This window comes from Salmo salar, chromosome ssa16 (genome assembly GCF_905237065.1).
Source record: "Salmo salar chromosome ssa16, Ssal_v3.1, whole genome shotgun sequence".
Lineage (NCBI taxonomy): Eukaryota > Metazoa > Chordata > Actinopteri > Salmoniformes > Salmonidae > Salmo > Salmo salar.
The window spans coordinates 23157229-23179001 of NC_059457.1; the positions used below are offsets into that span (position 1 = coordinate 23157229).

At 42.9% G+C, this 21773-nt stretch overlaps 1 protein-coding gene across 1 annotated transcript in view; it reads right to left on the reverse strand.

Moving 5' to 3' along the window:
• Window positions 1-19654, reverse strand: part of LOC106573401 (transcription factor Maf) — a 64566-nt gene extending 44912 nt beyond the window's left edge. The window contains exons 1-2 of the mRNA XM_014148413.2: window positions 18229-19654; window positions 8314-8388 (exon numbers count right to left, since the gene is read on the reverse strand). Of these exons, the coding sequence (XP_014003888.1) occupies window positions 8361-8388; window positions 18229-19205 (1005 nt within the window). The 5' untranslated portion in view covers window positions 19206-19654 and the 3' untranslated portion in view covers window positions 8314-8360. The remainder of the gene's footprint in view (window positions 1-8313; window positions 8389-18228) is intronic.
• Window positions 19655-21773: the final 2119 nt, after the last annotated feature.

The window sequence follows — 21773 nt, forward strand, 5'->3', positions numbered from 1 at the left end:
CCCCTCATTACCCCTTTTACCCCTCTTCCTCACTGTCTTTTACCCTATCCCCCCTCATTACCCATTTTACTCCTCTTCCTCACTGTCTTTTACCCTATCCCCCTCATTACCCATTTTACTCCTCTTCCTCACTGTCTTTTACCCTATTCCCTCTCATTACCACTTCCCCCTTTCTCTACCCTCCTTCCTTTCCCTGTTAGCTCTTTATGTGAAGAAAAGTATTTATTTTCATTTATCAAAGCATTTCCCCCCTGAGAGAGGAAATGTGCAGTGTCTGCAAAGCGCTCTGTGTGTGTGTGTGTGTGTGTGTGTGTGTGTGTGTGTGTGTGTGTGTGTGTGTGTGTGTCGGGGGTACAGAGCGATGCTGGAGGTTATTATGTAGAGACTGGGACGTGACAGGAGATTCCTCTGATTGGGAATAAAATACCATCTTATCTATTTACATAAAGCCCAGTGCGATTGATACACACACACACACACACACACACACACACACACACACACACACACACACACACACACACACACACACACACACACACACACACACAAGTGCATACTGTAGCCATTAAAACACACAGACACACACACAGAGATGCACACAAGCAATACACACACAAGCCCTCACAAAAACTGCAGAAGCAGGCAAATACACTTGTAAACAAACACTAGAGGAAATTCACAAAGGGATTTGTCGTAATTAAATTGCAATGATCGCCCTTTTTAGATTTCACTTTGATGATGGAAAAAAAATAAAGTTAAAACGAAGACATTCTGGAAAACAGCTCTAATGGAACTTAAATTAAAAAGAACATGTAATTATCCACGCCTGGTAGAGGAGAGGAGCCACGGAGAAAAAACCCTGCTTTATTACATGTTGATGCTGAAGCTAGCAGCAGAATAACAATACCATTTATTTGTTGCAAACTTCAACTCTGCTGACATGCAATAAAATGATCCTTCTTCACAACCCTCACTGCCAATAACCCCTGCTTAGACAAAGACTGTGTCCGAAATCTGTCTTGCCTACTACTTACTAAAACAACATACTGTGTATTAATAGCCCTGCAAAGTATTTAGAATGTACTGTTTAGTAAAAACGTATGCAGTAAGAAACAAATATCAACATACTACTCATCCAAGGGGTCATCTAATGCACAATCCCACTTGATCCCCACCATATGTTCATTTATGTAAAGCACATCCCCTGATTATCAGCTGCTGTCAAACACATGAGTGTGATAAGACAATACTCTTCCTGAATAATGTGCAGCGACTTCTACTTGATGAAAAGCTGAAATGAGTATGACATCCTGGCATTTAAAGCATACTACATTTTACATTTCTTTTTTCACATACCCAAAAAGCCAACTATTTAGAAAGTATGGGTATTTGGACACGGCCTAAAGCTTACATGAAAAACATCAAGAGGATATGAAAGAAACGTAGACTTTCTCTTTTGATTCTTATTAACCTGACCTATGACCTCCCCTCTGACTCCAAAGTGACCGCCCCATGTCCCCTGTGACCCCTTTGGGACTGAAGGCATGGAATGTGGACTTGACCTCTCAGGCTCCACTCTTCACAGCAGGAATTTGTGTGTGCGCGTTCGGTAGCGCGCGAGTGTGTGTGTGTCTGCAGATGGGAGCCCCATATGCTCTAACCCTAATGCCAGACCAGTGTTATCAGTCCCAGGTATTCACTAATCATATAACTACACCGCAAAACAAAGCAACAAAAACTGCATCAAATAAATGCCCCCCCCCCCCAGTCAATCTTTCTGTGATACTGCAAACTAAACCTCTTCTACAGACTCACACACACACACACACACACACACACACACACACACACACACCCTCTGCTCAGCAAGCTGTGTGGCCCTGAATCGAGCTGAGTACAGGTGAGATAGGTGGGATAGGGGAGGGACATGGTGTTGTCTAGCAGGTGTTCTTCTGTCTGTCTCCTGTCATGACTCTGATTGGTTCAATCTAACCCTGACAGCAGGTCAACACCCCTAAATCTAACAGCCAATCACTGGAGATCACTGGGGGAATGGAACTCATGGAGAACGTACAGTACAAGCCAATGTGAAGGACAGAAAATAACATACTGTATATGAATGTAAACAAATAAGTATTTCTCAGAATTTGAGTTTTTAGTGTAAATAAAGTGTTGTTGTGAGCAGGTGGTGTTCACTCCTGCTGGAAGTGTCTCACTTTCCTGTTCTAAAATAGACCTGTGTGTGTTTGCATATGAGAAATAAATAAATATAGTGAGGGAGGCAGGAAGATACAGATAAAGAGAGATCCCTCATGCACACCTCTCTCTTGCTCCACCTCCTGCGAGCCTCCCCCTCCCTCCCTCCCTCCCTCCCTCCCTCCCTCCCTCCCTCCCTCCCTCCCTCCCTCCCTCCCTCCCTCTGTGGCGTATGTGTGTCAACCTTGACCCAGAGCAGTAGAGCACAGGAGCATTGAGTGGGGGAGGGAGCAGGGGAGAAAGGAGAGAGAGAGGGGGAGGCAAAGTGAGGAGGGCACATTGCCCTGTTTATGTAAGATTTGAGCACACTTCCAAAATGGCCACTAACAGAACAGTGAGAGTGGAGCAGAGAGGGAAAGGGAGATTTAACCCCTAAGTGTCTGTGACAACAGGAACAGTTAATGTAGCCTACTCAGTACTCTGAGCATGAGTACGTTGCTACTTTCTCTCTCTCTCTCTCTCCCCATCTGTATCTGTCTGTCTGATGTAGAGATTCCTCTGTGGCCTAGCGATTAGCAGCATGTTTCTCCTCCTCTCCTCCCTCCTTTTCTCACTGCATCCGTTCTCATTGACATCATTATCTGAGACATCGACAGAGGGGAGGACTGGGAAACCAGAGAGAGCAGATCTGCTGGGAATCACTTCCCCAATCATTAAAACTCTCTTATCCCTCGAATACCTGCTTGTTAAACACTGTGTGTGTGTGTGTGTGTGTGTGTGTGTGTGTGTGTGTGTGTGTGTGTGTGTGTGTGTGTGTGTGTGTGTGTAAACAGGCTCAATCGGAGCATGCATTAAAGGTTTTGCGGTAGTCTATTAGGAGTGTGAATGTGTGTTCTCTACTCTCCTCTTCCATCACCAGAACCTGTCCTTTTCCTGTCATGAAAGTTTAATCAGCCATTTAAAAGCCAGTGACCAGGCTGAGTCTCTGTATGTACCCTGCCTCCAGGTTTGAAGAAACTGATACAGGCAATGCAGAGGTCAGCCCTGGTCCAGCCAGCCAGCCAGCGTGCCCTGCAGGCACTGAGTAGTAGCTTCAGTACATCAATTCACTGATTACAACTGGAACCACTTTTACCATGATAAATCAGGGCCAAGTGAGAATAGTCCAAATTAAAGAGACTATTTAGAGATAGACTAGCTTATATGGTAATGTAAGGTAGCTGTAAAATTTGGGATGCTAGCAGCAGAGAAGAGAGCCATCAGTTGAGAGCCATCCGTCAGTCTGTAGGTCTACTCTACTGTGTACAGGGAGGAATCCATCAGTCTAGCTAGCATGTGCTGAGGAGGGGAGAGGGGATACGTCAGTGATAAGTCAGTCTAGCAGGAGAGAGAGAGAGAGAGAGAGAGAGAGAGAGAGAGAGAGAGAGAGAGAGAATGTAGACCACACAGCTGATATATAGCCTCTGCGGCTGGCTCACTCTCACTCACATCTATCTCTCTCTCTGTCTGTCTCTGTCTCTTTCTCTCTATAATTAATTTAGCATGAACACATAGCGGAAGCACATTAATATACAATAGAATAACGAAATGACTTACTATAGAAAAAAAATGCAAACGTCTATTATTTGCTGTTCTCTCCCTTACCCACCAATTTCTCTCTTCCTCCCTCTCTCTTTCTCTCTCTCTCTCTGTCTCTCCTATGTTCTACCTCTTTCTGTGAATGAGTGACTTATAGGGCTTAATTGCTGGCAGTGGTTCATGTGATCACATGGCCATGTCATGACAGCATGTGATAAATACAGCAGGACAGTTAAAACACTGCTTTATAGGGGAACCAAACACACACAAACAGTAATGTTAACCCAGAACTTGTCAAAGCCTTTTTGCTAGTCTGGAAGCTTTAACACACAGTGTGATGCACCAACTCCAGCGGGTATATGAATCCCTCTTTCTACCCCACTGTAAAACACTGAGACTGTGACAGAAGAGTCTGCAGGGTTTAGTCCATACATCTTGTTGTTACATGGAGCTAGATATCAGGGAGTGACCTTTTTATGCACCACACCATACATTGTTAAAATAATGGGGTGTCTTATAGCAGGATGCTCCATGCTGGGGTGGGGGGAGACGGGGGAGACGGGGGGGGCAGAGAGAGAGACAGACCGTGGAATGGGTGGCCAAAAACAACTAACTGAAAGTCACACCCCCAATTAGCCACAAATATGACTGCATTGAGGCATATGTGCTTCCTTGGAAATACGAACCATGCCACTTTTGAGTGTGTCAAGAACTGCAACGCTGCTGGGGTTTTCACACTCAACAGTTTCCTGTGTGTATCAAGAATGGTCCACCACCCAAAGGACATCCAGCCAACTTGACACAACTGTGGGAAGCATTGGAGTCAACATGGGCCAGTATCCCTGTGGAACGCTTTCAGCACCTTGTAGTCTATGCCCCGATGAATTCAGGCTGTTCTGAGGGCTAAAGGGGGTACAACTCAATATTTTGGAAGGTGTTCCTAACGTTTTGTTCACTCAGTTTATATATGGGAACAGCAGAGTGTGTTTAGCACTGGCATCTCCTTATTTATCTCTGTGTTAGTTAGTTCCCTCGCAACACTTCAAATGAATGTCATCCTGAGGATATAGAGGGAGAAAGCTAGAATTCAGCAGTTTCCCTGCAGCCTGGTTATTTATCAAGATAACAAGCAGGAGAAGCCTCCTGTTCCAGCCAGGCCTAGGCAATATGTTCTCTCTCTGTGTGTGTGTGTGTGTGTGTGTGTGTGTGTGTGTGTGTGTGTGTGTGTGTGTGTGTGTGTGTGTGTGTGTGTGTGCCCTGCGAGAGGGAAATAAAAGGGTGTTAGAGTGAGGGGATGGACGGCTGCAGCTGGTTATGGATGCACTGGGACTAGTAGGTACATTTATATAAGGAGGGACAGGAGTCACACACATAAACACACAATGTTATGGATGCACTATATGCCAAGGTGAAAGATTTAGTCCGTGCAGGAATTTGCACACGCGCAAGCACATATCCAGTACAGCTAGGACGTCCCAGTACAGGGATCCATGCTCAATTATACTGAGGCAAATCTCTATTTAGATGTAGAGTGCTGCATTGTGTGGCTGTTCAAATGGTAGCTAGTTGGGTTTTTAATAAACATTAGCATCGGGGCCAGGGTGTGTATTGCAGCTAGATGGATTCTTCCTGTAGGACTATGTATTGAGATATATCCTGAGGAGTGTTGGTATTGTGCCATGTTAACAACTCTATAGCTTCAGCGCTAACACAAGGGCTGCTGGAGTTTAATTAGACACGGGGTGCAAAGCTAACGAGCTAGTGCTGGGGAGACACTGCAGGGAAGAGAGGAGAGGGAAGACAAGAGGAAGGAGAAGTGTGTGTGTGTGCGTGTGTGTGTGTGCGCACGTGTGTGTGTGTGTGTGTGTGTGTGTGTGTGTGTGTGTGTGTGCGTGCGTGCGTGCGTGCGTGCGTGCGTGTGAGGAGAGGATGAATCTAGAAGAAAAGAGGAGAGAGGGAGGAGATGAGGGAACGCTGTGGGCTACAGGAAGACCCTAAGGCTAAGAACTATGATAGTGTAATGTATTTCCCCTGAACTAACTCACAAGTAATCACTGCATCTCTCTCAATCATGCTGTGAACAGACATTCCCTACCTGAGGACAACAGTGTCTCTGCCGACCCCCCCCCCCCCCCCCTCGCAACACACACTCTACCAAAGTCTCCACCAAAGACTCATTAAAATACATCTGAATAAAACAGACTACATTTTGGCTCTGTGCACACAACTAGAAACATGGGAGAAGAGACACACAGCATTGGACATTAACATAATTTGAAAGGAGAAGAGGGGTGCTCTGAGACATTATGTATGTATGTATATATATATATATATATATATGCAAGGATTTTTCTGTACCATAAGACAAATACTGTATTAATGAAGAAAAATACATATACTCACCCACATATAGTACCTCCCCACATACACACACCGTGATGTTGCTGTGTCTGTGTCCTTCCATAACAACCTGACCTGCCTGCTGGCAGCCTGGGAGGCACCACACACACACACGCACGCACACACACTCACACCCTGTAACGTGCTCTATAGCTTGAGCCTGCTTCTACAACCCCCCCTCTCTCCCTCACTCTGCTCCCCCTTCCTCCAACCCCCACCTCCCCTCTCCCCCAACCAGTGACCTCAGAACTCCTGACAGGCAGAAAATGCTGAAGTATGCAGGTGTCCTAATGTCGCAGCCACACACACACCACTGTCTTATATTGCACTGATCGGCTTTAACCCTGTCACTGCCACACGATTCCTTAGAGTATATATTTAACAAACACACAGAGCAACTGTGACGCTGATATTGATGCTGTCTTTGTTCAACATTTCCGGGGCTTTTCGGAGAGTTATTTCACGAAGTGGACACACACACTGTGTCTGAGTGTGTATGTGAGCGTTGTATTACAGTGGTGATGAGTCGTCAGGCTGTGAGGCTGCTATCTCAGACACAGTGATATGTGAGGGTGATACTCCACATTGACCAGGCCTTTAAATAAGCCCTTCGATCCTACTGGGACAACAGTAAGGTCACTGCCTGCCTCCGCTCTCCCTGTCTGCCTGCCTGTCTGGCTGCACCCACAGCCAGATCCCTCCATCCCTAACTCTTTTTCTTCCCTCCTCTTCTCCCTTCCTCCTTCCGCACGCCATCCTTCACTGACTGTCTGTCTGTCTGCCCCGATAGAGAGGTTCCTCCATCCCTCTCTCTCTCCCTCAATCTCCTCACATACTCCCACCCGTCCCTCTGTCTGTCAGTGTGAGAAGTGAAGTCTGTCCCCATGGAGATAGGAGACAGAGTCCCAGGGTCAAGGGTCAGCTGAGAGGTGAAAGGTCGTGACCCTATCCAATGACCACTAGGGAGCAGAGAGAGGGCATGTCACACCCCACCTGTCAATCAGCCTGTGCTGTCGGACACCAGACAGAGAATTGCATTCCGTCACAGACACAAGCCACAGAGACACGAGCCTGTCAAATATATGCTGTCACAATCCTCAAAGGATACCTTATGTACAGTCACTGTCCTCTGATTTCTGCATACTGAAAACTGAGGACTTTGTTGGGAGATTTGTATTGTAATTATCACAACATATAGAGCAGGGAACATCAACTAGATTCAGCCGCGAGCAGATATTTTCTAGAGTGGACGGTCAGGGGGCCGGAACATAATTCTAAATCATTTGTACTCTGCAAATTGATGCGAGCCGCCAGATGATGATCCCTGATATAGAAGGTGAAAGAAGTCCCAACAAGAAAGGCGTCCTCCTGAGCTAGTTGCCTGTCTGTCCTCTGGTCGCGCCGACCATTAAAATCATTAGCACTTAACTCTAATCTGTATGGAGCCTGTACAGCTACCGCTGCCTGCCTTCACAAGCAGAAATCTCAGACTATCAACACACAGCTTCACCAGAGGTATAGAAAACAGAGGCCAACCTATCGTCTGGACTGTCTCACTGTATAGAGACACATTCAGAGGTTACATACTGTGGTAATATCATCCAAAATCTAAACAAAATCAACACAGAAAAAAGTTCTGAGGTAAGGAAGTGTGTTTTTATCACTCTGAAGATTGTGAACAATTATTATAACATTTCTCAAATTAAATCAGCAAAGTCAACCCCTATTGAAATGTGCAAAATTATTTTGTAAAATAGTGAACCCATTTTTATAAGAGACACTAACAGTTACTTGATAAATATTTTTTAAAGACCATTCAATGATGATAATCAAAATTGTTAATACTATTAATATGTATATCCTTCAGTATAACTGTACAATTGTGCTTCATAAAATGCTAAATATGTATTTAATAAGTATCAGAAATAACAATAATAAACAAACAATAAGATGCAATTATATGAATAACTATTATATTAAACACAATACAGATTTTGTTGTGAATGTGTATACTTTTCACCTTTTCCAGAATTGTTTTAAAGCAATAATATAGCTAGCTTAAAAAAGTAATGTGTGTGTTATGAACCAGGTGATCAGTGAGCTGAGGAGGAGAAGGGACAAGATGGCGGATGTTACCTCAGACTCCAGGTCAAGGGGCAGGGGGCAGGGTTCAGGGGTCACTATCACAGATGGAGGAACTTTCTCGACGTCCTGAGGATAGAGATAATAAAAGCAAGGATTAAAACATAGTAGTTTCACTAAAACATACGCTAAGCTTCTGTACAATCTTAGGAAAAAAAGTGCTATCTAGTACCTAAAAGGGTTAGTAATCTGTCCCCATAAGATAACCCTTTAAAGAACCATTTTGGTTCCAGGAAGATCCCTTTTCACAGAGGGTTCTACCTGAAACCAAAAAGGGTTCCACCTGGAACCCAAAAGGGTTCCCCTATGGGGAGAGCCAAAGAACCCTTTTGGAACCCTTTTTTTTCTAAGACTGTAGCAGGGAGGGAGGTGAATGAGAGAGAAAGAAAGAGAAAGAGCACATTAAAGCCTCTTTATACATATTTAAGCAACAATGAAAGACATTAATTTTTCCAGTAATGCCATTTGAGACCATATGGGCCATGTCCTGCTTAGCCAGGAGTTACCACTACCACACACCACTCTGAGAGAAAGCAGGATGGTAATGACACACACCCTGATCACTTTCTGTAGAGATTGAAGGTGCAGTAGCCTACTGAGTCCTGTTATGTGTACTGCTAATGTGTGCTACTGAGTGTGAAGTTGACCAGGAGCTGTAGAAATTGATATTCATTTGCAGACATTCTGCTGATAAATAAGAAGGTAGATATAATCGAAAGCAACACGCGTACAAACAGGTGCATGCACACCCATCAGTGGGGACACAGAGAGAATGCTAGGACATGGCACCAGTGGGTGAGGTCAGGGTCTTTCCCATGTACAGATAAAAGAGAGAGGAGAGGAGAGGAGAGAGACAGCGGAAGAGCTGAACAACACTTTGGGTCACCTTGTCTGGCTGGAGATCAATGTCTGTTAGACTGGTGAGTGAGTAGAGAGAGAGAGAGTGAGTAAGAGAGAGAGAGAGAGAGAGAGAGAGAGAGAGAGAGAGAGAGAGAGAGAGAGAGAGAGAGAGAGAGATAGAGATAGAGATAGAGATAGAGATAGAGATAGAGATGCTGCGCAGCCACTGCACAACAGCAGAACCTGAGACGGAGCTGCATTTCCTGACAAAATGTGAAAAATATAAAATAATTAGAGTGTCATTTCCCCAAATTTCGAAACCCTTATTCAAGGTTTCAAAGACCTCTCTGATGAGAGTAGGCTACCCGTCCTGTTGGGGGAGGACGCAGAGAGCTGTGGGTTGGCAGCACACTACATTGCTGCCTGCCGTAAGATGAGGGACAATGTCTGACAGACCAATCAACCTGCACATTTTTTTTTTTTTATTTCACCTTTATTTAACCAGGTAGGCTAGTTGAGAACAAGTTCTCATTTACAACTGCGTCCTGGCCACGATAAAGCAAAGTGTCCTCCACTATTGCTATTGTTCAATGTATGGTTATTTTGACCCTTGGTTATTGTTGTTACTGTTGTCTCATTGACAATTTTGATTCTTATTATTTTCATATTGTAAATATCCAAAGTGAGCTTTGGCAAAATGTACATTGTTACGTCATGCCAATAAAGCAAATTGAATTGAATTGAGAGAGACAGACAGACAGAGAGAGAGAGAGAGAGAGAGAGAGAGAGAGAGAGGAGATGAGAGGAGAGAGAGAGGAAGAGGGACAGAGGACAGAGGAAGAGGGCGAGAGGAGAGAGGAGAGAAGAGACGAGAGAGAGAGGAGAGAGAGAGAGAGAGAGAGAGAGAGAGAGAGAGAGAGAGAGAGAGAGAGAGAGAGAGAGAGAGACTGTGACTTCTGCATTCCTTGGGCAGAGAGGTACATAAAGGCGGTTGATTTAAATCAGTGTCTGACTGCAGTAGAAGGGTAAATCACCTCACAGCTTCAATGAGCTGCAGGTAAAACACACAGGGGTCGGGCTCAGCTCCAACTCTACACACACATGCATACAAACGCTTGCACACACACACACAGCAGACTCTCTGACCTGCAACTCAACAATCTGAAGGAATGTTTATCTGTGTTTCAGAAGACTATGCTGCTAAATTAGAACTCTATCATAATTAGCATTCATCTGTTGCCCTTTAGTTAATTATATATTCTGATCAGGAGGGGTTTTCCAGCAGATTCAAATGTGAGTGAAAGGATGCGCACAGTACACTCTTAGAATAAAAGGTGCTATCTAGAACCTAAAAGGGTTATTTGGCTGTTCCCATAGGAGAACCCTTTGAAGAACTAGTTTTAGTTCCAGGTAAAACCCTTTTCGGTTCCATGTAGAACCATTTCCACATAGGGTTCTACCTGAAACCAAAAAGAGTTCTCTCTGGAACCAAAAAGGGTTCTCCTATGGGGACAGCTTTAGAACCCTTTTTTCCTAAGAGTGAACAGTACTGCATGAGATGGATTGTAGAGCACATATTGCTAAATTATATTGGAAATTCATATTTTACAACAAATGTGTATGTATCACATGTATGGGTGATTTGGGTTTAGATAGATGTTATACAACCCGACAGTTTCAAACATTCACAAACACCCTGACATATCTGTGGCTATCCAGGAGCGCAGTCTCACCAAGCCAGTCGGCAGAGAGAAGGCAATACGACCCTGTATAAATATACAGCTTCCTCACCCTGCAGCCCGCACCGCGACAGGAGGGGGGAAATGCTAAATTATTAGCTTTTCAAATAAATGACACATAACTCAGCCGAGAGAGAGAGAGAGAGAGAGAGAGAGAGAGAACTCCTGCATTCCTAGGGCAGTGTGATGGACGCAGTACAGAGGTACATAAACGCGGTTGATTTAAATCACTTTAAATGTAAATGTTTATCGCAACGCACAGAGAGATGCAGATGGGGAGTGAGTGGAAGAGATTGAAATTGTTTCCTCTTTTGAATGTGAATACTATATGTGTTTAACCCTTTGTGGTGTCATTGTAAGGGCAAGTCTGGGTGTGTGTGTTTGTGTGTGTGTGGGTGGGGGTCCTATTACTTAATATTAATAATAACATAATTGGTTTACAAAAGCAGCTTTCATACTGCATACAGAAACAACTAGAGGTGGTTACAACCTTTGCTCTGTTGCTGAGTCTCTTAAAGGAAAACTCCACCCAAAAACTATCTGTTGGTATTTGTTTCATTAGTCCATTGTTGACATAGTCCCAAAACACAGAAATCATCCCCGTATGATGCATTTTGCGTTATATGACGTAAAAACGCAGCATCAAATGATGAAAAATGCATCATACGGGGATGATTTCTGTATTTTGAAAGTTACATTTCTTGAAAAATTGATTGCTGACAAGCAAAACATTTTGGGACTATGTCAACAATGTACTAATGAAACAAATACCAAAAGATCGTTCTTGGATGGATATAATATGCAAGCGGAGGAATTGAGGGCGTTTGGATGATCTCAGATTTCTTCCTAACAATGCATATATTGAATTAAATGCATTATAATAAAGGGAGAATGTAATCTGCTCATATAGATTGTCTACACTGAACACTCAATAGACAGACAGACTGGAGGAATGGATGCTTTGATAGACTCTCTCACCGCAAGGTCAAATAAAAGACGCAATGCTGGACATTGACTTCCTAGCACATCCACTTAGTCACACACACACGCACGTGCACACAAGAACACACACACACTTCCTGTATCATACTGATGCTAAAATGTTTATTCTATTCTACTGAGCCATTTACTTTATGTTCATATTCTTATATTTTCTTATCGCTTATTGTTGTTGCACTGTCGTTGGATGGTGTATACCATGTGTATCCAGTGCATACGACAGTTCATACGACTAATACAACTTGAAACACACAATGCACACAGAGCCATTGTGCCATTAATAAAGGCATTAAAGTGAAGTACATCATGTTGATTGAAATGTCAATAAGAATGCATTTCAAAGTGATTTCCCATTGTTGACCTCAGAGAGAAAGTCCAATATTGTGACAGGAGACAACTACATTATCTGTAATAACCTGATCATTGGACATAGTAGAAATGATCACAGCACACCAGTCAATATGCTGGGACAGAGAATGGAATTACACTTCATGCTGATTCAATTAATCCTAATATAATAACTGTAAGTGTGTGTGTGTGTGTGTGTGTGTGTGTGTGTGTGTGTGTGTGTGTGTGTGTGTGTGTGTGTGTGTGTGTGTGTGTGTGTGTGTGTGTGTGTGTGTGTGTGTGTGTGTGTGTGTGTGTGTGTGAACGGTACATCTGTTGTGATGCTGAGGTGTAAAGAGGTACTAGTGTCCTCTCTGTTCTGTTCTGCCCTGGCTGCTCTTACACAGGAAGTCATCCGGTAACACAGGTGTAAAGAGGAAGTAGTGTTGTGTCCTCTCTGTTCTATTCTGCCCTGGCTGCTCTTACACAGGAAGTGATCTGGTAACACAGGTGTAAAGAATCATGTTGTGTCCTATCTGTTCTGTTCTGCCTTGGCTGCTCTTACACAGGAAGTGATCCGGTAACACAGCATCCTACCCCATACTGGTTCTGGCTCCCACACACACATGCACACATAAGCAGCAAAGACACACACACACACACACACACACACACACACACACACACACACACACACACACACACACACACACACACACACACACACACACACACACACACACACACACACACACACACACACACACACACACACACACACACACTTCAGTGGACAAACAAAACACAGACTCTGCAATAGGGGCTTAGCGCCAAGTTTGCACCAATACACAACCTGCCTTATTCCCATGGCCAAATTACAGAAATGTAATGAGTAAGAACACCGTAATGTGTAGAAATGTAGAAAAATAAATATGGTTTAAAATATGAAGTTCACCAAAATAGGATGAAAACTTGTTCATGATTAACATAGTTCTACTGAAAAATGCATCACACTGGCATTCCACACCAAATGTTTGAATGTATGATTTCATATGATTATTAACACAAGTAAGGTATATAGACTCAAGCTAATTTCCTGTACCTTGTGCCAGAGCCAGAGCTCCACTCACACAGCAAACCCCACTAATTCTATCTGCTTGTAGGAGTAAAGAGGTGCCATGAAATAAGTATGGTGTCTCCAGTTCCAGGTTAGAACACAAATGTAATTAAATAGCACACTGTATTGACTTAATCAGAAGGCAGGGCTATAAATGAATGGCACAGGACCACTAAAAGGCCCTCTCCCCTCTGCCTGAACGCTTCTCCCATCGTTTATCATCTTAAAGAAGCAAAAGGCCTCTCTCTCTCTGTCCCTCTCTCTCCCCCTCTCCCCCTCTCTCCCTCCCTCTCTCTCCCTCTCTCTCCCTCCCTCAGTCAAAGGGGAAATAGTCCGTTCTGGCCGGGGGAGGACCATGATATCCCAGCCTGCACCTCTCTGTGCTCTGTGTATGAGCAGCACCTGGGGGTGGGGAACAGACTACGGACATCTTCCCTTAAAGTTGCAGAGGTATCAAAACTAGAGAGAGATGGGGGAGGTATCAAAGTTAGAGGACAAACAGACAGAGACAGTGAGCTACGATGCAGTACACACTTATCTCAGCCATGCTGCTAACCCAGGATGTAAAGGGAAACCATCAGTTAACTGTTATCTGCTTAAATAGAATGAATTTGCTTTTTGAATATCTATTCCAAAGTGTTTCAAACTCATGCATGGTTAAAAAAGCTCACTCTCTTAAGCACCCTCATACACAACCTCGCACGCACACACGCAAACGAGCACCGCGCAAAAAGCAGGTGCAGTACGTAGGTGATCTCATGTGGAAATGTAGTCCATCTATGCCTCTCACTCTTTCCAAACCAGAATGTCTACAGATTAAGAAGTAATGATGCAATAAAAAGTGATAGCCAATAACAAAATCATTCAATGTCCCCATAGGTATTAGGTATGCTTCTGAGGACTGCATAGCCTTGCCTTCCTTTTAAGGCTCGCGCGTTCTGTTATAACATTATAGCATCTCCAATCCAAAATTATATCTAGAATCGGATTCCTATATCGCAACAAAGCCTCCTTCACTCATGCTGCCAAACATACCCTCGTAAAACTGACCATCCTACCAATCCTCGACTTCGGTGATGTCATCTATAAAATAGCCTCCAACACTCTACTCAACAAACTGGATGCAGTCTATCACAGTGCCATCCGTTTTGTCACCAAAGCCCCATACACTACCCACCATTGCGACCTGTACGCTCTCGTTGGTTGGCCCTCGCTTCATACTCGTCGCCAAACCCACTGGCTCCAGGTCATCTACAAGTATTTGCTAGGTAAAGCCCCGCTTTATCTCAGCTCACTGGTCACCATAGCAGCACCCACTCGTAGCACGCGCTCCAGCAGGTATCTCTCACTGGTCACCCCCAAAGCCAATTCCTCCTTTGGTCATCTTTCCTTCCAGTTCTCTGCTGCCAATGACTGGAACGAACTGCAAAAATCTCTGAAGCTGGAGACTCATACCTCCCTCACTAGCTTTAAGCACCAGCTGTCAGAGCAGCTCACAGATCACTGCACCTGTACATAGTCCATCTGTAAAAAGCCCATCTATCTACCTACTTCATCCCCATACTGTATTTATTTATTTATTTATCTTGCTCCTTTGCACCCCAGTATCTCTACTTGCACATTCATCTTCTGCACATCTACCATTCCAGTGTTTAATTGCTATATTGTAATTACTTCGCCACCGTGGCCTATTTATTGCCTTAACTTACCTCATTTGCACTCACTGTATATAGACTTTTTGTTTTCTTTTGTTCTACTGTATTATTGACTGTATGTTTTGTTTATTCCATGTGTAACTCTGTGTTGTTGTATGTGTCGAATTGCTACGCTTTATCTTGGCCAGGTCGCAGTTGCAAATGAGAACTTGTTCTCAACTAGCCTACCTAAAGAAGAAATATATATATATTTTTTAAATAACCTAGTCTTCATACCAGTCAGAACTGTACGTATGATTATGCGAACCAGAATTTAACAACATTAGCAAGTTGTAGATAATGTTATTATCTATTATTATGCAGAAGAAAGGGATAGTAAAAAGAATCAAGCATTGCGGGGAAAAAGGGACGAAACAGACACAGCACACAAAGACATGCACCACATGCTGGATTCTTCCATTTAAAAAACTGTCCCGCGTAGTCGTAACATTGTCAAAGTCATAACGAAAAATGTATTTTTTTCGTATACTCATTTGATTAGCCTATTTCAGATTTCAAAATAGAACGAAGAAATTTGACAAGAATGATAATGAAATGAAACAACCATTTACAGGTTCACGATCTGACTTTCCCTGCATTAAAAATCTTCCCGACTCCAAAAATGTTCATTTTTTTTACACTGGACTAATAGCCTATGTTCCACCATAAGCAAACAGTGAGCGATGTGTAGCCTAGTCGTTTAAAATGATTTTAGGGAAAAATATGCCATGTTGAACTTCGTTCTAGGCTACCCTCTGCCCATCAAGTAGCCGAATTCCCTTTCAATTGACCTTATGGTAAATATAGGGAACGTTTTTATTGAACTAAATACTAGGCTATATCTCCATGCCATATTTAGAATTTAACTTTTGAGTTAAAGGGTTCAGGGTCGAGTTTTTCGACTGCTACGGAGCAAAGAACAAACGTTTGCTCTTAAATTAATGTTGAACAAAATGGGACTGGGGACCTGTGTCCGGCGTCATGTGAAGTGTGCAGAAAACAATCCGCATATGTAGCCTAGGCCTAATGTCTAAATAAACTGGAATATTTAGTTTGGACTGTTGTAATTCTCTCTAAGCAATTAAGCAACAGGTGAAATAAATCTTATTTCTGTACAACACAGCGGAAGAGCTAAATACGACACGTTATTATAGCGTCTTCAACACAACATAAAGTTACTGTATGCTTTTATAAGCAAGATTTTTTTTTTTTGCTTTAGGTCTATATTGTCCTCCTAAGATTTGTCTATAGCCTACAGCACAGCAGGGGGCAAAAGTGTATTGAGTTTACACGAAAGGTATAATACTAAAACACAGAAATTATAGGCCTATAGGCAATTCACCAATGCTTTTATGAAATTAATTTTTTACAAAGAATTAGGACTAATTTGGCTTTATCCACAAGTGTAGCCTGTTAGGCAAGTAAACCCGGTGATAAAGTCAGCATAACAACAATTTAAACATGCATTAATAAAAATGAACATTAATGAAAGTTTAAGTTTCCATTCATAAACATTTATTGATGAATGGTGGGAATTTGGATATTCCAGTTTGAACACTGTGTTGTCCAAACAATGTTTAAGTCATTTCCTTAGACACCAGGACATCTTTTCAGAATATATCCATAGTTTACCATGATTACATTTTATATAGCAACATTAAAGTTATTGAATATCACCTAATATTTCCAACAATTCCTAACAGTCAACAGTTTTCCGATCGGTTTATCCCCACGGGGTTTCGGGTAACATGCGTGCAATACAGTCCAACAATTCCTTAATTTTTCTGAGAATGACACATTTTCAGATGAAGAGATTTTCCCACCTCTTAATGGTGATTCGTCATAACACTTTTGATAAAGACACAAACCTGGTTTAAGAGTATGCATATAAGCCTATATCTGATTTGTCCTTTATGTAATTTCCTTCTTCGATACTTGTATCAAAGACAAGAAAAGAAGAAGGAAAATTATTTAGTGCATTTGGACAAAAATTATACAAAAGTATGCCTACATTTAATCTAAATAATCTTACAATATTCCAAAATAAAAAGCAACCTGTTGCGTAACAAAAACCACATTGACTGAATATTCACTGAATTAAAATATGCCTTTTAAAATGATAAAGGAATCCACAGGAATCCAGAAGTAGGCTACAAAATGCCATCAGATGAACAGTGGGCTACACACCGCTACATGCACCACGGTGTAACACACCGCACTCCGTTCAAGAGAAGATAGAATTCCAAATGTCCTGTCTGTCTTTCTCCAGGCATAATCCGAGCCTGACAAGTGAAAGGTAATGCGTCAGCGGCTTTGTGTGTAGAGAATGAGGCTCAATGTCAGAAGGGACGGCGAGAGGTGAGGAGGGGATGAGAGGTGAGTTGAGTTGAGGGTTGAGGAGACTGATGGAGGATGAAGTCCCTCACACTTTTTGGTCCCAAATCCCCCCAAAAGCGATGAGTCCATATAAATACATAACATGCGGTTGTCATCCAAGAAAACGTAACAAAAGTATTCCTGAAAGGACAGCAAATACCGCACATGACCTGCATGGTTGATTTAGGCTATATAACGTAGTCTCTATATTATGCCATAGGCCTACTGTTTGAATGCTCAAAACATGAAAAACATAGATTATATGAAAATGGGGTAAATTATAGCCTACAAAGAAGACATTAAAACAAAATTAATATTTAAGAGTTACCTTTCAGTTAAATTTGACTAAATGTACTGTAGGCCTAAATTTAAGATTTAGGCCGATTGAGCACGTTTTGTGCGCACAGATTATTAATGATCACTTGACACGTTTGAGGAAGATGCCCCACGAAACAAAATGCACACAAATGTTTTCTTTATCCTTTTTAAAATACAAAATAACGACGGCAAAACACAACGAATAAGATCTATACAGGCTATTTCTAACAATGTAATCCAGTGATCAAACTCTAGTAGGCCAGTTTATAACACTTATGTATTTACATTACAAACCTAATTTAACACGGAACATTTACCTAACCGCATTCTCATTAAATATCACCACAAAATGTGTAAAGAAAATGAAAAAATATGAATATGTGTCTTTGCTAATCCCCACCTTTACGCACGGAAACTTTACGATCCTGCCAAAATTAATAACCGTTCATTTTCCTCTTTTTTTAAAAAAAGTGACTATTTTCTAAACTGTGAAACTCACATGAAGAACTCTGGGGATGAGGGGGTGTTGTCACTGCCGGATCCGTTTTCTCGGAAGCCGTTGGTGATGAGCTTCTCGTACTTGTCCTTGTATGCGTCCCTCTCCCTGGCCAGCCGCGACATCTCCGCCTTGAGGTGGTCCACCTGCTGGACCAGCTGCGTCTTCTCGCCCTCCAGAACATGTCTCTGCTGGACCCGCTTGTAGCGGCATGACTGGGCATAGCCTCTGTTCTTTAGGGTCCTCCTCTTCTGTTTCAGCCGGATCACCTCCTCTTTGCTGACCCCGCGGAGGTGTCGGTTCAGCTCCCGTACTGACATGGTCACCAGCTGGTCGTCCGAAAACCGGTCGTCCAGGTCCAGGTGTCCCATGTGCTGGTGGCTGCCCGCCGAGCTAGCGTTGGACGGGACCCCGGTGGAGGGATGGTGTCCCCCGGCGTGGTGGTGATGGTGGTGGTGGTGGTGGGGACCTCCGTTCTGCGCTGCTGCTGCAGCGATAACAGCCGATACCACAGCGGCTGCTGAGCCCATCTCCTCCCCGGCCATGCCGCCTCCTGCCCCGGCCGACCCGGCAAACTGCTGCCCTCTAGCATAGCCATCGAAGGACTGGAGCTGGTGGCTGCTGCTGATCAGCGCCTCTACCGCGTCTTCGGGGCTGAAGCCCAGCGCTTCGGGATTCAGCTGCTGTTGGTAGCCGCTCATCCAGTAAAAATCCTCCAGGTGAGCCTTCTGCTCGCTCCCGGAGCCCGGGCTGGGCGCCGAAAAGCTTGGGGAAGGGGGAACCGAGCTGCAAGGCGTGCTCATCGGGGTGGAAGACAAGGATCCCCCGGTGATCAGACGGCTGCACTGGCTGATGCTGCGATCCGGCTCCACCGGCTCCTTTTTCACTTCAAACTTCATCAGATCGAAGTCATTAACATATTCCATGGCCAGGGGACTGGTGGGCAGGTCGGAGTTGCTCATTGCCAGTTCTGATGCCATCCTTTTACTGCTGCTGCTAGCAGTCCTCCAAACGGGTTGAGCAGCACCTGTCAAAGCGGGCTGCGGTGACACGCACTGAGCCAGTTTGATTTCTTTCTTTATTTTATTTTCTAAAAAAATTGGAAAAAACAAGGGGTTTTCTAGCCTAATTGTGCTGCGCACGTTTTTGGTTTTTGAAATTGGATCTTTTTTCTCTCTCTCTTTAACGCAGTGTTTGCACAGACGCACTAGAGCAGCGCGTGCGTCGCTCTCTCGTTTCCGCCCTCTCCTTGTCTGCACGCGGTTCTGTGTGTTTCTAACATTTAACACTTCATGCCTTCTTTTAGGATTAGTGCGCGAAAGTGAAGGAGGTTCACGTGAGGTGTCACTGGCAAATTCGTGCCTTGAAGAGAATAATACAACAACAAAAACTCCACGCCAGGCTTGACGGAGAGAGATTTAAAAAAAAAAAAGGGATCAACCCCCGCAGACGAGTTTAAATGCATTGCTGAGTTTTATAGGCGTCCTGACGTCAGGCTCAAATATGAAATGGTATTGGACTCACAGCCAATGGGCTATCTCGCTCTGAGGGACAATTAGCATAATATTAGATGATCCAATATTTTGGGAAAGGACCGAGCCTATCAGTTAACTCTCTCCCGACTAGAATTTAAAGACAGTAAAAACTAAATAAAGAAACACTACAATGCATAGCCTATTGGTTATAACGATTTTCAACAGGTATATGTTCATCTCGTTTCTTTCAATAAAGTTATCTATAAATACCAACATAGGCTATAAGCAACATCAAAAAGACAGTTAATTGTCTATTAGCTACCTTATCAATAGATTTACAGAAGTTTATGACACTATTGACGTTAATCAATCAAACTGTAGGCTATTTTTGTCAGCATAACAAAGATGTATAGGCTATACCTTTTAAACATTGGGGTTGTAAAACGAATATAAGATATCCAATTTCTTATAATATCTCGAAGGGTAGTGTTAGGTGGTAGTTAGTAGGCCCTAGGAATATTATGTTACGTGTAATTATTTAGAACTAATACGTATTTCATTGTGGAACGATGTAGATACATTAACGTAAACACTTCGCTTAATCTTGGAACATTTACCAGTCAAATTGCACTCACTTCTCTCAGCCTATGCGTGTATGAAACCTAATTCAGAGCTATTTATACAGCTCTGGCCTTATGGACATGTTCAATTATGCGTTCTATGTTCAACTGATAGCCTACGTATTTTCTTTGACGATTTTCATATTTTCGGGTAGCAGTTCTTGGTCAGGGAAGTCATTTGGGGTACTGTACACTTGTGTTTTTGTCGATAGGGTTGTGAAAGCATGGGTCCGGCCATGTGAATGGCTGTTAGCAAACCCAACAGCGCCACCCTTTGGAATAAGACAGTAGGCCTAGGTAACGAACATTAGTAATGGCAGGTGGGTGATATGATCCCTCTGAAGATGCAAGGGTTCTCTGTTTCTGTTTATCATTACTTTGTTTGACGATAACACATATTAGGGGAGATTGGGGTAAATTAAGTCATTTTTACATTCAGCATCACTCCGTCAAGGGAAAACAAGTATTCTTTCTAAACAAAGATATCTATATATATTTCAGGATGTTGTGTGTCTCTGGAAATAGTTAATGTAAACATTACAGTTTTGAAAACATAGCTTGTCCAAAAAAACTGGTCTCTTGGCAAAACTTACCCCAGGTATGGGGTAAGTTGAGCCATGGGACAGGGTAAGTTAAGCCACATACACATTTCTATACTGAATTAAATATTACCACACATTTTGTGTTTTCTAATTAAAAACACAAAATTATATCTGGTACACAATAAAGTTATGGTTCAACATGTAAATATCGCTCCAGTGTTGAAGCTTAGGAACACTTATATTCTTGATCTGACAGTTCTAATCGTTCCTGTGTTTGGGAGGTGCCGGAAAAAGGCAATTTAAAAACTGTCCCGTGACTCCTGCCGTGACATCCCCTAAACAAATAAAAACTGTCTCTCTGAGAATTTGTGCACAACTGGTAAATAGTCGCTTATTGATAGGCCTATGTCAGTCAGTCAGGTGGCTAGCTGCCGGCAGAGACTTCTATTGCAGTAACTTTGAAGGGCTCTGGCTAGTATTACTTAGCCAGCTAAGAATGAAGTAAGAAACTAACGTTAAACGGAGCCTATCTCAGCAGGAGCAAAAAATAGGCTACTACCATGAACAAAAATATAAACACATGTTAAGTTTCATGAGCTGAAATAAAAAATCCCAGAAATGTCCCATATGCACAAAAAGCTTTTTTTCTCTGAAATTTTGTGCACAAATTTGTTTACATCCCTGTTAGTGAGCATTTATCATTTGCCAAGATAATCCATCCACCTGACAGGTGTAGCATATCAAGAAGCTGATTAAGCAGCATGATAATTACACAGGCACACCTTGTGCTGGGGACAATAAAATGTGCTGTTTTGTCACACAACTCAATGCAACAGATGTCTAAAGTTTTGAGGGAGCGTGCAATTGGCTGACTGCAGGAATGTCCACCAGAGCATTTCATGTTAATTTCT